This window comes from Suricata suricatta, chromosome 14 (genome assembly GCF_006229205.1).
Source record: "Suricata suricatta isolate VVHF042 chromosome 14, meerkat_22Aug2017_6uvM2_HiC, whole genome shotgun sequence".
Classification (NCBI taxonomy): Eukaryota; Metazoa; Chordata; class Mammalia; order Carnivora; family Herpestidae; genus Suricata; species Suricata suricatta.
Window position 1 is genome coordinate 71331662 of NC_043713.1, and position 16550 is coordinate 71348211.

The 16550-nt window shown below is 44.5% G+C and overlaps 1 protein-coding gene across 2 annotated transcripts in view; it reads left to right on the forward strand.

The window, feature by feature from the left end:
• Positions 1 to 1463: 1463 nt before the first annotated feature.
• GGT5 (gamma-glutamyltransferase 5) overlaps positions 1464 to 16550 on the forward strand; it is a 30727-nt gene continuing 15640 nt past the window's right edge. The window contains exon 1 of one of the 2 annotated variants that reach the window (XM_029922643.1): positions 1464 to 2041. In XM_029922643.1, coding sequence (XP_029778503.1) covers positions 1869 to 2041 — 173 coding nt within the window. In that variant the 5' untranslated portion in view covers positions 1464 to 1868. The remainder of the gene's footprint in view (positions 2042 to 16550) is intronic. The other variant, XM_029922641.1, reaches the window with a different exon arrangement.

A 16550-nucleotide genomic window follows, 5' to 3' on the forward strand; every position in this document is an offset into this window, starting at 1 on the left:
CCCCAGACCCCATGGGGCTCAGCTGAGGGCTCCCTCAGGTGCTGAGGAACTTTCCTTTCCTTTCCATCATCTCCTACCCCTCCCCTTGGACAAGGATATTCAGGACCCTTCTTAGCTAAGCCTCTCCAGCCACATCTCTAGCCAGGCCTAGCATGATGTCCATTCCTTTCCTGCGTCTTTGCTCCTGTAGCCCTTGCACCCTGGCCTCAGCCTGACCAGGATGGCTGGGGAGAGGAGGGGGGATGTCCCACTCCCAATGCCTCAGACCGGCTGTCTCTGCTGCCCCTGCCTCCTAGCGGGTGGGCTGGCCCTGGCCCAGGAATGCACTTTGTTTCCTGGTTGAGCAATGTCGCTGTGCTGTGGGGGATAGAGGGGGCAGGAAAAGGCACCCGCATCCCTCCCCACCCCACAAGGCAGCTGTGGGAACAGGCCTACTGGAGAGCCTGTACAAGCTGACCAGAAGTTTGGGACAGGGCCCGGCAGGCTGTGTGGCTGTGTGGGCATGGTTCCTCTGCTGTACCATGGGGTGTAGAGAGGCCTGGGGAGGGCAGAGCTCAGCTGGGAAGGAAGACAGAGAGCTTACGGGGGACCATGGGGGGTCCAGCCTGTGGACCCTGCACCCTCTGCCCCTGTTGAGCCTGGTCAAGAGGGGACTCAATGGGTCCCTCTCCCCCAGTGGCCTCCCCATTGGATGCCCTGAGGTGTGGGCCAGGGAGGACCTAGGCCAGTGTCCCCAGGAGAGGAGGCACTGCCAGCACAGATGGACACAGGGAAGGGCAGAGAGGCAGATGGGAGGGCAGCCTCACTCTCCGGAGGCCCATGGTGACATTTCTAGGACAACAGGCCCCAGGGGTGGATGGCTCGGTTGGTGCCAAGGGCTGGATGCAGGCCCCGTCTGCATTCCTCTCACAGATGTCTTGTAGTCCTGGGTGTTTGATGCAGATTGGGAAGCTGAGCCCCTTCTTAGTCACCCCTGCTCCCTGGTTAGGCTGCAGCTGAGCTGGGGCTTGGCCCGGGGTCCTGAGTGGCATTGCCTCAGGTCCCCCCTCCGTCTCTGGCCCCCCTCAGTCCTACCTCTGTGCCCCAAATATCTCCACTGTCCTCTGGCTCTGAGGATTCTAAGGCAAGCTGTTGCTGGGCAGGGCAACACCAGGAAGGCAAGAGTTGGGGTGCTGCTCTGAGGGGCCCTTGCCTCTCTGACCTTGATCCAGAGAAGAGAGAACCGGGCAGGCCTGAGCCCTGCTGTCCTGGCTTTTCTGGGAACCACAGAATGGCCATGGGGGCTCTGAGCGTCCCGCACCCCATCTCTCTTGTGGGCAGTAGGCGCTAAGCCCGCAAGCACGTGGGTTGGGATAGCCCTGGGCCGGAGGGGTGTTTGTAACATCAAGGCTTGAAGGGGGCAGGCTGTGGGGATGAGGGAGTTAATGCTGGTTGCATGCTCCTCTCTGGAAGGAAAACTCCCCACAAACGCCCTGGTCCCTGGCCTCCTGCCAGGGCCAAGAAAAGGGACTGAAAACTGGAAGTTCAGGAGTGTGGCCAGCTCTGCCTCTCATAGCAAGCGCTAGAGTCGGGCAGCAGCCCTGCTGTCGCCAGCTGTCCGTCCATACACACCCACCTGTCCTCTGGGTGCCTCTGTTCATCTGGAAACCTGTCTGTCCACCCGTCTGTAACCCCATCTCTGTCCAACCTTCTTACTATCCTTCGTCCAGCTAGCTATCTAGACTGTCAATCCATTTGTTTGTCTGTCTCTGGCCTCCATCTATTTGTTTATCTGTCCAATCATCTGTGAGTCTATCCGCCCATCTTTCCATTCATCCACCCATCTATCTGTCTACCTGCCTTCTCTCTCCACCCTGGGCCTCAGAGCCATGGCCCAGGGCCGCAGGGCCACAGTCAGCATGGTCCTGCTGGGGTTGGGGCTGGCCCTAGCCATCATCGTGCCTGCTGTCATCCTCTCTCGCCACCATGCCCGCTGCGGCCCCCAGGCCTCTGCTCACGCTGCAGTTGCCGCTGACTCCAAGGTCTGCTCGGACATTGGACGGTGAGTAAGAGGTGGGTGGGAGCTGGGTGGCTCTGGGTGGCTGGTTCCTCCTGGAGACTTTGTGACCCAGAGCGAGAGTGTGGAGAAGGTGCATGTGTGTGTGCACTGGTGGTGGGGGCCACGTGAGTTTGGAGTCCAGCAAGAAGGCAGCCCCAGGACCCTTGCGTAGAGCAGGAGGCAAGTGTGCACATGGGACAGAAGTGGGGATTGGGGATATTGGCAGAAGCGGCGTGTGAGTCTATTCTAGCTCCAGGGCTCAGGAAACCCTGAGAGGGCACTGCCACAGTGTCACTGGTCTGGCCCAGGCTGATCCTGTTAAATGGTGCTGGCCCTTCAAAGAAGCCACAACAGTTGTCTAAGGCTGGGGTTTCTTCCCAAAGAGTAGGTGAATCCTGGCTTGCCAGGGTCCATGCAGTGCTTCCTGGGGCCAGTCTCTCACCCTGGCCCAGGACCTGGGAAACCTGCCCTGGCCAGCACCAGGCCCCCCCCACCTCCTCCCCTCCTGATGTCAGGGCCTAAGCCTGATGAGTGACTGTTTGATGTTTGGGCCCAGGGTTAGGTGAATGGTGGAGAGGGGGCCGGCATTTTCCAGTTCTTTTCCAGGAAGCCTAGCCCACGGGAGGCTTCCGCTGCCCACCGGGGCGGAACACAGCATGACTCCCCTCCTGGCCCTTGGCCCCCAGCCTGGCCTGCAAGAAGCCTTAGAAATCATCCCCTCCCTGCTGGCTGGGTCTTCTTCCCGGAATATCCGCCTCACGGATCATTGTCAGGATCAGAAATGCCTTGTAAACTGAGGGGACAGTCCCAGCGGAACACGGCCATGTCCTGGCCCATGTCACTGACAGGCAGGTGGTGTTCCAGGCTGTTTGTTCTGGCTTCACCTTTCCTGCATGCTTTAGCCTTCTGTTGCAGTAATTTGCCTTTTATTTCTTCCTTCCTCCTTTTGTCTGTCTGTCTGGGCATTTGTTCATCTGTCTCTGGTCCTCTGGGCTCTTCTCAGGGCTTTCTGTCTCCTCCCTTAGGGCTTCTTCTATGATGACAGTGGCTGAGGGTGGCAGCTCAATGACAAGTGGGGGACAGGCTTTCGGTCTCCCCAGGGGGCTCCCAGGTGATGGGAGCCGAGTGAGCCTCCCCTCCCCCATGCTCTGGAAACATGCAGAGGTGTTGTGCCCCCTGAACCATAGCTGTAGATGCAGACGGGGCAGGGGCTTCAGGCCCCAGAGACCACTGCGGGGGACTTGGCCCCCAGGAGTGGGAGCTGCTGCCACATTTCTTTGAGGGGGTTTGGGCGCACTGTGTCTCCCCTAGGCTTTGCCTGGAGGTTCTCTGTGGCATGTCCTGCTGTGTGTGTGTGAGGGTCCGCAGCTGGGGTCTCCGCTCTTGAGCACAAGATGTTCCCTGCAAGGATCCTTGGTGAGGAGGGCGGATGTGGTTTCTCCCCGGTGTTTTATGTGCTTGTCAAACAGCACTCTCAACTTCCTGTTCTTGTTTGAGGAAATCCAGAGTGGGAGGGAGCCTGGAGCTGGCCCCAGATGCTGTGGATCAGGGGGTCAAGAGACCCTGGCTGGGCTGGGGGCCTCCTGGCCAAGAATCCCCTATGAGGGCTCCTGGCCATGCTGCTGCAGGCTCCAAAGGGAGCTGCCTGCCTGAAACCCACTCTACTTCCCCCCTGCTGCCCTCAGCTTCCCCACCACCATCTCTTCTCAGCAGCAGGGCCTCCCAAACCCGATCTCCTCCTAGCCTACTGCGCCAGGTTTGTTCTTCTGGGGCTGTGACTGCTGCAGCCAGAGCCCCTGGTGCAGGATTCGTAAGGTTGGCATAGTAAGGACCCAGCACCATGAGTAATGGATAAATAGACGCACGGTGACAGTGAGGCTCCTTTCCCTCTAGTCTGTCATCTTCCAGCCTATGGCCCAGTGTGTTAGGCTTGTATGCAAACTGGGTGTTCTGAGGCTCTGAGTAAGTGCTTGTCTCCTAGGGAGACTGGATGAGCTTCAGGGTAGTGTTGGCTTTTCGGCTTTGTGACATGTATCTGCCGCTCAGAAATACCTGCCTTCCCACAAGATCCTCGCTGGAAAGATTCATTGCTTTTCCCAGAATCCAGTGGGATTCATCACTGCACTTGATTTATAGAGAAACTAGGCCTGTACAGAAGGGAGCTGCCTGGTGACACAGAGCGAGGAGGCCTCTGCAGGGGTGGAAACTGTCCTGGGCTGCTGGAGGGGTGGGGTCTTCTCAGAGTCCTCCGGCCCCCGCCCAGGCTCCTAGCCAGCCTGCAAAGGCCAGAGCTTTACTGATAAAGGAAGTAGCTGTAGAAGAGGACGCTGGGGTCCAGAGCACTCACCTTTTAGGGCATTGGAGTCTGGGCTAGCACTGGGCTGCGGGGTTGGGGGCAGAGATGGTCCCTGAAAGCTGGGTCATATCAGCTGCTCCAACCTATCCAGGGGTCTGCAGGTTGCACTCTCAGCACAGGGAAGAGCAAGGACTATGGCAAGCTGTTGCAGCCTTTGAGCCTCAGTTTCTTCATCTGTGAAATGGGACTCATGCTGGCTCTTCCCCCTCATGGGGAGGCATGAAGCTCACCTGGCCCATAGGAGACGTTGCTTCAATGGCAGTGGTCTGATCACTGTTACAGTGGCTTGGACTAGACGTGGGTCGGCATCTCAGGGGTAGGGGTAAGGGCGCACGGTCCAAGCAAGGGACCCTATGGTGGAGTAGGGTCATAGCTCCTTCCCCTCCCAGCCCCTGTGCCCCTAGTGGCTCTCTGGACTCCTGGCCAGCTCACCAGGAAATGACTGCATTTCCTTCCTTCGGGGCTGTGGCTGTGGAAAGAACCAGGATGCCTGGGCAGTGTGCACCTGCACGTGTGAATGTGCACATCTGAGGGGCCGTGATAGCAGTGATGGTGACAGCAGCCTCTCAGCTCCCTGAGGGCAGACAAGTTCAAGATGCATAATTATTCTGCACTCTAGCTCTCTACTGGCGGGAACTCCCACTCACAGGTTCCAGAGCCTGGCTGGCTCAAGCCGCAGAGCGTGGGAATCTTGATCCCAGAGTCATGACTTAGAGCCCCACACTGAGTGTAGAATTTACTTTAAAAAAAAAAAAAAAAAGAGCCAGGCTCAGGGAAGGTGAGTCACGTGTCTAGTATCATGTAGCTGGTGAGTGGAAACTCCAGCCCCAGGGGGCCTGAGCCCCGGTCATTATGTCTGTGGACACAGATGTGTCCAGAGGACAAGTCAGTCCTTGCGGGGCTTGCGGGTGCAAGAATGCTTCTCTTCGCAAAAGGTCCTTCATCAAATAGGAATGCAGCGCCTATGATCTGCCCGCCATTGTGCTGGGGTCACGGCAGCCAACCCAGATGTCCAATCCCTGCCTTTGTTGTGGGCGAGGCCGACAGCCAACAAATCGATGCCTAACGCTGAGGGTTGGAAGGGATAATTTGTCATCTAAACATCCTCTTTTATGAAGTTTCTGTTAAAATCTTTTGTCCATTTTCCTATCAGGTTGTTCTTCAAATGCATTTTCTGTGTTATCAAGACAATCAAATAATTCTTCTGTATTTCAAGATACGCAGTGAATGTTAGGCCACCCTGGCATCTCTGCAAGAACCCCGTTTGTTCAGGATTTTACTACCATTTTTATTGGATTTGCTAACTTTTTTTTTTTTAAGTTAAAAGCCGCACCCAATGTGGGGCTTGAATTTATGACCCAGAGATTAGGAGTGGCGTACTCTACCAACTGAGCCAGCCAGACAGCCCTGGATTGCTAACTTTTGTTTAGGATTTTTGTCTTTATGTTCATGAGAGATGCTGGTCTGTACTTTTCATTTCTTATAATGTCCTTGTCCAGTTTTGGTGTCAAAGTTATAGTGGCCTTATAAAAGAACTGGGAAGTGTTCTCTTTTTCCACATCCTGAGGGACAAGGTTTTGTTGTTTTTTCCTTGTCTTGTTAATTTTTTTAATGTTTATTTTTGAGAAAGAGAGAGAGACAGAGTGCAAGCAGGAGAGGGGCAGAGAGAGAGGGAGACACAGAGTCTGAAGCAGGCTCCTGTTGTTTTTTGTTTTTAAGATTGATTTATTTTCTCTCTCTCTCTCTTTTTTGAAGTTTCTTTATTTTGAGAGAGAAAGAGAGAGAGAGAATGAGAACTAACGGGAGGAGGGCCAGAGAGAGGGAAACAGATGATCTGAAGTGAGCTCTGTGCTGACAGCCTAGAACCCAATGCGGGGTTGGAACTCATAAAACCTGAGATCATGACCTAAGCCAAAGTTGGACGCTCAGCTGACTAAGCCACCCAGGCCCCTACATTATTTTCTCTTTAAATGCTTGGGAAAATGCACTGGTTAAGGCTTTTGAGCTGGAGTTATTTGTGTATGTGTATAAAGGTTTTAAACAATGAATTCTAAGGCCACCTGCTTTAAGCAGAGTGGAGGCCTCTGGTCTGGGTTCTGCTGGGCCCATCTCTCTTCTGACAGCTGCCAGCAAGATGTGTGGGGGCACCTTCAGCCACGCAGTCTGCCCCAGCTGAGACCCAGGCCATTGCCAGCTGCATGAAGCCACTGCTGGAAGAGCAGGGAAAGAACAAGTTTGCTACTTTTAAGGCTGTGGAGTACAGGAGCCAAGTGGTGATGGGGAGGAAATACTGCATCAAGGTTCAAGCTGACGATGATGAGTTTGTGCACATTCGCGTATTTGAAAGTCTCCCACAGGAAAACAAGCCCTTGGCCTTGTCCAACTATCAGACCCACAAAAGCAGGCATGAGGAGCATATTTCTAGTTCCCATTCTGAATAGTGCCTGTCCATGTGATTCTGTTCTCTGTGATCATAAACAATGAGATTTTTACTCTGGGCCACTTGAGGGTACAGGGAGATGTCATGCACCTCTCCTAACTTTCACTGGGAGAGACCAAGTCAACAAAATCAATGATCTTAACTACTTTCAAAGAGGGTTTATATTCTCTTTAAATATATATTTTTAAACCTTTACAAATAAAATAAAGGATTCTATTTCTTTCCTTTAGAGATTTTATTTTAAAATAATCTCTACACCCAACATGGGGCTCAAACTCATGACCCTGAGATCAAGAGTTCCATGTTTTGTGGACTGAGCTAGTCAGGATACTATTTCTTTAATAAATATAAGACCATTAAATTTTTATTTCTTCTTGTATCCATTTTAGTTAATTCTTTCCAAGGGATTTGTCCAGTTTATGCAAATTGTCACCTTTATTGGCTGATGGTTGGTTGATACCATTTTCTTATTACATTTTTAATGTCTGTTGGGTCTGTAGTGAGTCCTCTTTCATTCCTGGTATTGGTGATTAGTGTTTTCTCTCTTTGTTTTTGATCAATCTTGATAGGGGTTTATCAGGTTTAGTGTCTTTTTGAAGAATCAACTTTAGTGTTGTTGATTTTCTTTATTGTACATTTATAACCTTTTCCACTTGTTTCTGTTTTTATTTTGATTCTTCTACTTCTGTTGAGTTTGAGTTGCTTTTCAAAAAAACTCATCTTGAGATACCCAAATTATAAGATGGGTACATAGGTTATTGATTTTTAAACTCTTTTCTGATACATGCATTAAAACTATCATTTTCCCTCAGAGTTTGGCTTAGCTGCATTTCACAAGGTTTTTTGCTGTTGTTGTGGCTATTTTCCCCCTAAATGTTTTTTTATTTTTATTTTGAAAAATTTTTAAATCCACAGAAAAATGGAAACAATGTCCATTTGCCCTTCACTTAGGTTCACCAATTGTTAATATTTCACCTTGTTTTCTTTCTCTTCATATATTATCTATTTATAGATTTTTAAATTAATTTTTAAAATATTTACTTATTTTTGAGAGACAGAGAGACAGAGTGTGAGTGGGGGAGGGGCAGAGAGAGATGGAAACACAGAATCAGAAGCAGGCTTCAGGCTCTGATCTGTCAGCACGAATCTCGATGTGGGGCTTGAACTCACAAATTGCAAGATCGTGACCTCAGCCAAAGTGGGATGCTCAACCAACTGAACCACCCAGGCACCCCAATCTATCTATATATTTTTTAAAGTAAGTTGCATTAATCATGGTTCTTTATCCCAAACTATTTAAGTATATATATCTACTGAAAATAAGGTCATTCTCCTATATACCATTATCATACTTAAGAAAATTTGACCTTGATAAAATAATATTATTTGATACCTCATCCAATTCAAACTTTCCCATTTAATTCAATCATTCTATCTATTTTCTTTCTTCTCTCCTTTCTATCATCTATCATCTATCTTTTATTTATTTATCTCCTTAGGTCCAGTATCTAATCAATAATTATCATGTTTCTTTAGTCTTCTTTAATCTAGAACATTCCCCTGCTTCTTTATTTTTATTTATTTTTTGTAGAGGGAAAGAGTGTGTGAGTGGGGGAGAGGCGCAGGGAGGGGGAGAGAGAGAGAGAGAGAGAGAGAGAGAGAGAGAGAGGAGAGAGAGAGAGAGAGAGAGAGAGAGAGAATCTTAAGCAAGTTCCACACTCAGCATGGAGCTCGATGTGGGGCTCAATCCCACAACCCTGGGATCACGACCTGAGCCAAAATCAAGAGTCGGTCATTCAACCAAATGAGCCATCCAGGTGCCCTTCCTCCACCTCTTTAAAAGAAACGAACAAACAATTGATCTTCTGTGATATTAACATTTTTAAAGAAGCCAGTCCAGTTGTATCACAGCTTTGTTTCACAATCTTGGTTTGTCTGATTATTTCTTTTTTAAATGTTTTGAATTTTTTAATATTTATTTTTGAGAGGAGGGGACCAAGGCAGGGGCAGAGAGAGGGGATTAGATATAGAGGATCCAAAGTGGGTTCTGTGCTGACAGCAGAGACCCCAATGCAGGCCTCTAACTCATGAATCATGAGATCATGGTCTGAAGTTGGGATGCTTAACCGACTGAGCCACTCAGGACCCCCTCTGATTATTTCTTCATGATCAGATCCAGATTAACACAAAGGATCTCCTATCATTGGTGATGCTAAATTGGGTCACGTTATAAAGGTGGTATCTTCCAGATCTCTCCATTGTAAGGGGTAGCATTTTCCCTATTAAATAAATAACATATGGTTTGATACTTCGAGGCCAGGTAAATATCCTTTTTATCAAACAACGCTTGACCCCATGTCTTAGTATCTATTGTGGTCCTTGTTTGAATAATAAATTTGTGTTTGCAAAAAGTGATTTCTAAACCTGTCATTTCTTCAACACTCATTAGCTGGCATTCTTCTGTAAAAGAGAGCCCTCCTTCCCAACTTAGATGTTCTTGAATATCACTATTGACTCAAGGATTGTCTTTTTTATTTATTTTAATTAAAAATTTTTTTCAATGTTTATGTATTTTTGAGAGAGAGAGAGAGAGAGAGAGAGAGAGAGAGAGACTGCGGGTGTATGCACACACATGTGGGGAGGGGCAGCGAGAGGGAGACATAGAATCCAAAGCAGGCTCCAGGCTCTGAGCTGTCAGCACAGAGCCTCACATGGGGCTTGAATCATGAGCAGTGAGATTATGACCTGAGCTGAAGTCAGACGCTTACCTGACTGAACCACTCAAGCGCCCCTCAAGGATTGTCCTGATTCAATATGTTACAATCCATCACTGTTATTCTTTTTGATGCCCAAACTGTTAAAGATTTGACCAATGGGAACCCCTCTAAGTCAGCAACTATGTTCTTTTACACAAATCCGTTAGTCTCAGAAAATTTTCTTGGGCGCCGGGGTGGCTCAGTTGGTTAAGTGTCTGACTTTGGCTCAGGTCATGATCTTGTAGTCTGTGAGTTCGAGCCCCTCATTGGGCTCTGTGCTGACAGCTCAGAGCCTGGAGCCTGCTTCAGATTCTGTGTCTCTCCCTCTCTCTCTGCCCCTCCCCCACTCACACTCTGTCTCTCTTGCTCTCAAAAAGGAATAAAACATTAAAATTTAAAAAAAAAGAAAATTTTCTTGATTTCTAGCTTAAAATGTTCCAGAATCTACTTGTTTATTCCCTCGGCCAGCTCTGAAATCAGGAGTTAGTAGAGTACAGTATTTCAGAAACCAAGATCTGAGTGCTAGAAGTGTTCACTGATGTGCAGAAGCCATAAAAATCTTTGTCTATTTTATTGGACTGATACAGTACTGAAATTTCTTTGATGCCTCTTCTTCCCCCTGTTCTTTCTCTCTCCCAAGATAGGATCTGAAGGGATATCTTTTTACTCTTAGTTAATACTTATCAGTCTGTCAAACCTAGTTCTATTTCTTATTTAGCCTCTTTGTTCTCACTCTCGTCTCCCTTTCTGTATCCACACAACTGGCCTCACCAACCATAACAGCTTTAGGTGTTTCTACCATTTTTTCAGTTAATTTTCTCTCTTCCCACCAAATGAGTTTTCTGTCCACAGAATCATTCAAAAGAAATTTTTCATTGGTTCACTTAACACATCTACACATACAATTTCATGTACAGTAACACAGACACTTTTACTTTTATCAATGCTGGGAATCTGTAAACCAAAGAGGTTTTTTAAAATGTTTATTTATTTTTGAGAGAGAGAGGAGGGGGAGAGGGGCAGAGAGAGGGGGGACAGAGGGGATTCCAAGTGGGCTCTGTGCTGATACCTCAGAGCCTGATGCGAGGTGCAAATTCACCAACCATGAGATCATGACCTGAGCTGAAGTTGGAGGCTTAACAGACTGAGCCGTCCAGAGGCCTCCAAAGAGTATTTTTTTTGAGTTGTCATTTGACCCATAAGTAAAAGACAACAGTCGTCCTCAAAACAATATCTCTAATCCATTTTTTATGGTTGTACTGTACCTACATTTTCAAAACAATAGCTATTATGTCACAATACTGTTTCCATTATAACCATTATTTTTAATTTTAGATATACATGTAAATATATATTTAATCCTTACTCCCACTCATGTCAAAAGCTTTCCAGTTATTTTGGTTCTGAAGTTTGTGTTTTATTAGATTCTTCAGGAAGGGTTCACGGGGAAAATATTCACTGAGTTCTTGCATGTTTATTATTTTTTGTCCAAGTCTTTCTTTAGATTCAAGTTACTTAACATATAATGCTGGTCTAGGAGTAGAATTTAGGGTTCCTTACTTACATATAACTCCTAGTGCTCACGATAAGTGCCCTCCATAATGCCTGTCACTCATTTAGCCCATCTCCGCCCCCCCCCCCCCCCCCTCCAGCAATGCTGTTTGTTCTCTATAGTTTCCCTTATGGTTTGCTTCCCTCTATGTTTTTATCTATTTTATTTTTCTTTCCCTTCCCCTATGTTCATCCGTTTTGCTTCTTAAATTCCATATATGAGTGAAATCATATGGTTTCTTTTTCTTTTTTAAAAAAATTTTTCTTTAACATTTACTTATTTTTGAGAGACAGAAACAGCGTAAGCAGGGGAGGGACAGAGAAAGGGGTAGACACAGAACCTGAAGCAGGTTCCAGGCTCTGAGCTGTCAGCACAGAGCCTGATGGCGGGCCTCGAACTCATGAACTGCGAAATCATGACCTGAGCTGAAGTCAAACGCTTAATCAACCAAGCCACCCAGGCACCTTGGTTTTTGTCTTTCTCTGACAGACTTATTTAGCTTAGCATAATACATTCTAGTTACATCCATGTTGTTGCAAATGACAAGATTTCATTTTTTTTGATCACCAAGTAATATTCCATTGTGTATATATATATATATATATATACCGCATCTTTTTTATCCATTCATCAGTTGATGGATGTTTGGGTTCTTTCTATAAATGTTTACTGCTATAAACATTTTCTATAAATGTTCACTGCTATAAACATTGGGATGCATGTGCCCCTTTGAATCAGTATTTTTGATTCCTTTGGATAAATACCTAGTAGTGCAACTGCCAGATCATAGGGTCGTTCTATTTTTAACTTTTTGAGGAACCTCCATACTGCTTTCCAGAGTGGCTGCACCAGTTTGCATTCCCACTAACAGTGTAAGAGGGTTCCCTTTCTCCACATCCTCATCAACATCGGTTTTTTCCTGAGTTGTTTGTTAATTTTAGCCTTCCTGACAGATGTGAGGTGTTAGCTCACTGTGGTTTTGATTTGTATTTCCCTGAGGATGAGTGATGTCAAGCATTTTTTCATGTGTCTGTTAGTCATCTGCAAGTCTTTAGAAAAGTGTCTGTTCATGTCTTATGCCCATTTCTTAACTGGATTATTTATTTTTGGGGTGTTGAGCTTGATAACTTCTTTATAGATTTTGGATACTAATGCTTTGTTCAATATTTCATTTGCAAATATTTTCTCCCATTCTGTAGGTTGCCTTTTAGTTTTGTTATTTCCTTCACTGTGTGGAAGACTTTTATCTTGATGAAGTTCCAATAGTTCATTTTTGCTTTTGTTTCCCTTGCCTCTGGGGACATGTCTAGTCAGAAGTTGCAATGGCCAAGGTCAGAGAGGTTGCTGACTGTATTCTCCTCTAGGATTTTGATGGTTTCCTGTCTCACATTTAGGTCTTTCATCCATTTTGAATTTATTTTTTATTTTTTTAAGTTTATTTTGAGAGAGAGAGCAAGCAGGGTAGGGAAAGAGTAAGAGGGGAGAGAGAATTCCAAGCAGGCTCTGCACCATTGGCACAAAGACCAATGTGGGACTTAAACTCATGAACCATGAAATCATGACTTAAGCTGAAACCTAGAGTCAGAAATTTAACCAACTGAGACACACAGGCACCCCCATTTTGAATTGATTTTTGTGTATGGTGTAAGAAAATGGTCCAGTTTCATTCTTCTGCAGGTCTCTGTCCAGTTTTCCCAACATTATTTATTGAAGAGACTGTCTTTTTAACTTTGGATGTTCTTTCTTGCTTTGTCAAAGATGAATTGACCATGTAGCTGTGGGTCCATTTCTGGGTTCTCCATTCTGTTCCATGGATCTGTGTGTGTGTGTGTGTGTGTGTGTGTGTGTATACCAGTGCCATACTGTCTTGATGATTACAGCTTTGTAATATAGCTTGAAGTCCAGAATTGTGATGCTTCCCTCTTTGTTTTTCTTTTTCAATATTACTTTAGTTTTCAGGGTCTTTTCTGCTTTTATACAAATTTTAGAATTGTTTGTTCTAGCTCTTTGTAAAATGCTGTGTTATTTTGATAGAGGTTTCATTGAATGTATAGACTGCTTTAGGATAGTACAGATATTGTAACAATATTTACTCTTCCAATTCATGAGCATGGAATGTTTTTCCATTTCTTTGTGTCTCCTTCAATTTCTTTCACAAGTGTTCTATAGTTTCCAGAGTACAGATCTTTAACCTCTTTGGTTAGGTTTATTCTTTTTTTAAATTTTTTAAATGTTATTTATTTATTTATTTTTGAGAGCCAGAGAGAGACAGCGTGAGTAGGGGAGGGTCAGAGAGAGAGGGAGATTCAGAATCCGAAGCAGGCTTCAGGCCCTGAGCTAGCTATCAGCACAGAGCCCAACACGGGGCTCGAACCCATGAACCATGAGATCATGACCTGAGCCAATGTCGGACTCTTAACCGACTGAGCCACCCAGGTGCCCCTAGGTTTATTCTTAAGTATTTTATGGGTTTTGGTGCAATGGTGAATGGGATGAATTCCTTGATATCTTTTTCTGCTGCTTTCTTATTGGTGTATAAAAATGCAACAGATTTCTGTATGTTGATTTTATATCCTGCAACTTTGCTAAATTCATGTATTAGTTCTAGTAAGTTTTGGTGGAGGTTTGAGTTTTCTACATAGAGTATCATGTCATCTGCAAAGAGTGAAAGTTTGACTTCTTCCTCTGGATGCCTTTTATTTCTTTTTGTTGTCTGATGGCCGAGGCTAGACTTCCAGTACTATGTTGAGCAACAGTGGTGACAGTGGACTTCCCTGCTGTATTCCTTACCTTAGAGGGAAAGCTCTCAGTTTTTCCCCATTGAGGATGATCTTAGTTGTGGGTCCTTCATATACGGCCTTTATGATGTTGAGGTATGTTCCATCTCTTCCTACTTTGTTGAGGGTTTTTATTAAGATTGCATGCTGTATTTTGTCAAATGCTTTTTCTTCATCTATTGAGAGGATCATGTGGTTCTTATCCTTTCTCTTACTAACGTGGTGTATCACATTGATTGATCGGTGAATATTGAATTACCTCTGTAGCCCAGGAATTGGTCATAGTGAATAATTCTTTTAATGTACTGTTGGAGTCAGTTTGCTAGTATCTTGTTGAGAATTTTTGCATTCATGTTCATCAGGGATATTGGTCTATAATTCTCCTTGTCTGGTCCTTGTCATTATAATTGGTCCTTGTCTGGTTTTGGAATCAAGTTAATGGTTTTCCCCCCATTTTCTATTTTTTTAGAACAGTTTCAGAAGAAGAGGTATTAACTCTTCTTTAAATGTCTGATAGAATTCCCCTGGGATGTCATCTGCCCTTGACACTTGTTTGTTGGGAGGTTTTTGATTACTAATTCAAATTCTTTGCTGGTTATGAGTCTATTCAAATTTTCTATTTATTTCTGTTTCAGTTTTTTTTTCTGTTTCAGTTTTTGTTGTTTATATGTTTCTAGGAATTTATCCATTTTTTTCCAGATTGCCCAATTTGTTGTTATATAATGGCTCATAATATTCTAATTGTTTGTATGTCTGTGGTGTTGATTGTGATTTCTCCTCTTAAATTTTGTGATTTTACTTATTTGGGTTCTTTCTCTTTTCATCTTGATTAAGTCTGGCTAGGAGCTTATGAATTTAGTTAATCCTTTCAAAGAATCAGCTCCTGGTTTTATTGATCTGTTCTACTGTTTCTTTTTATCTCTATATCATTTATTTCTTCTCTAATCTTTATTCTTTCCCATCTTCTGCTGATTTTAGGCTTTATTTATGGTTCTTTTTCCAGTTCCTTTAGATGTAAGACTAGGTTGTGTGTTTTAGACATTTTTTGCTTCTTGAGGAAGACCTGTATTGCTATATACTTCCCTCTTATGACCATCTTTGCTACATCCCAAGGTTCTGGAATGTTGTGTTTTCATTTGTTTCTGTGTATTTTTAAATTTTTTCTTTAATTTCATGATTAACCCATTCATTCTGTAGTAGGATGTTCTTTAACCTCCATGTATTTGTGGTCTTCCAAATTTTTTCTTGTGGTTGACTTCAAGTTTCATAGCATTGTGGTTTGAAATTATGCATGGTATGTACTGGCCGAGGCCTGATTTGTAACCCAGTATGTTATTTATTTTGGAGAATGTTCCATGTGCACTCAAGAAAATGTGTATTCTTTTGCTTTAGGATGAAATGCTCTAAATATATCTGTTAAGTCCATTGGGTCCTGTGTGTCATTCAAAGCCACTGTTTCTTTGTTGAGCTTCTGCTTAGATGATCTGTCTATTGCTGTATGTGGGGTTGTAAAGTCCCCTACTATTACTGTATTATTACCAGTGAATTCCTTTAAGTTTCTTATTCATTGATTTACATATTTGGCTTCTCTCAAGGTGGGGGCATAAATATTTACAATTGTTAGCTCTTCTTGTGGGATAAACCCCTTCATTGTGATATAGTGCCCTTTTCATCTCTTATTACAGTTTTTGTTTTAAAATTTAGCTTGTCTGATATAAGTAGGTGACTCTAGCTTTCCTTTGATATCCATTAGCCTCTAAATGGTTCTCCATCCCCTCACTTTCAACCTGGAGGTGACTTTGGGTCTAAAATGAGTCTCTTGTAAGCACCATATCAATTGGGCTTTTTTTGCTTTTAATCCATTCTGATACCCTATGTCTTGATTGGAACATTTAGTCCATTTACATTCAGAGTAATTGTTGATATATATTAATTCAGTGCCATTGTATTACTTATAGAGTCATGGTTCCTGTCAATTGTCTCTGTTCTCATCTAGTCTGTTGATTTTGGTCTCTCTTACCACTTAAAGTGTCCCCTTTAATATTTCTTGCAGGGCTAGTTTGTGGTCATGAACTCCTTTAGTTTTTGCTTCTCTTGGACACTCTTTACTCTCCTATTCTGAATAACAATTTTGCTGGATAAAGTATTCTTGGCTATATATTTCTCCTATTTAGCACATTTATTATGTCATGTCATTCCCTTCTGGCCTGCCAAGTTCCTGTGGACAGGTCCGCTGCAAATCTTATATATCTACCCTTTTAGGTTAAGGATCTTTTGTCCCTACCTGCTTTCAGAATTCTCTTTGTCAAATTTCACTATGATATGTCTTGGTGTTGGCATGTTTTTGTTGATTTTGAGAGGAGTTCTCTGTACCTCTTGGACTTGAATGCTTGTTTTCTTCCCCAGATTAGGGAAGTTCTCAGCTATAATTTGTTCAAATTAACCTTCTGTAACTTTTTCCTGCTCTTCTTCTGGGACTCTTATGATAGGGATGTTATTATACTTTATGGAATTGCCGAGTTCCCTAAATCTATATTTGTGATCTAATAGTTTTCTTTCCCTTTTCTTTTCAGCTTTGTTATTTGCCATAATTTAATTTTCTATGTCACATATGCATTCCTCTGCTTCTTC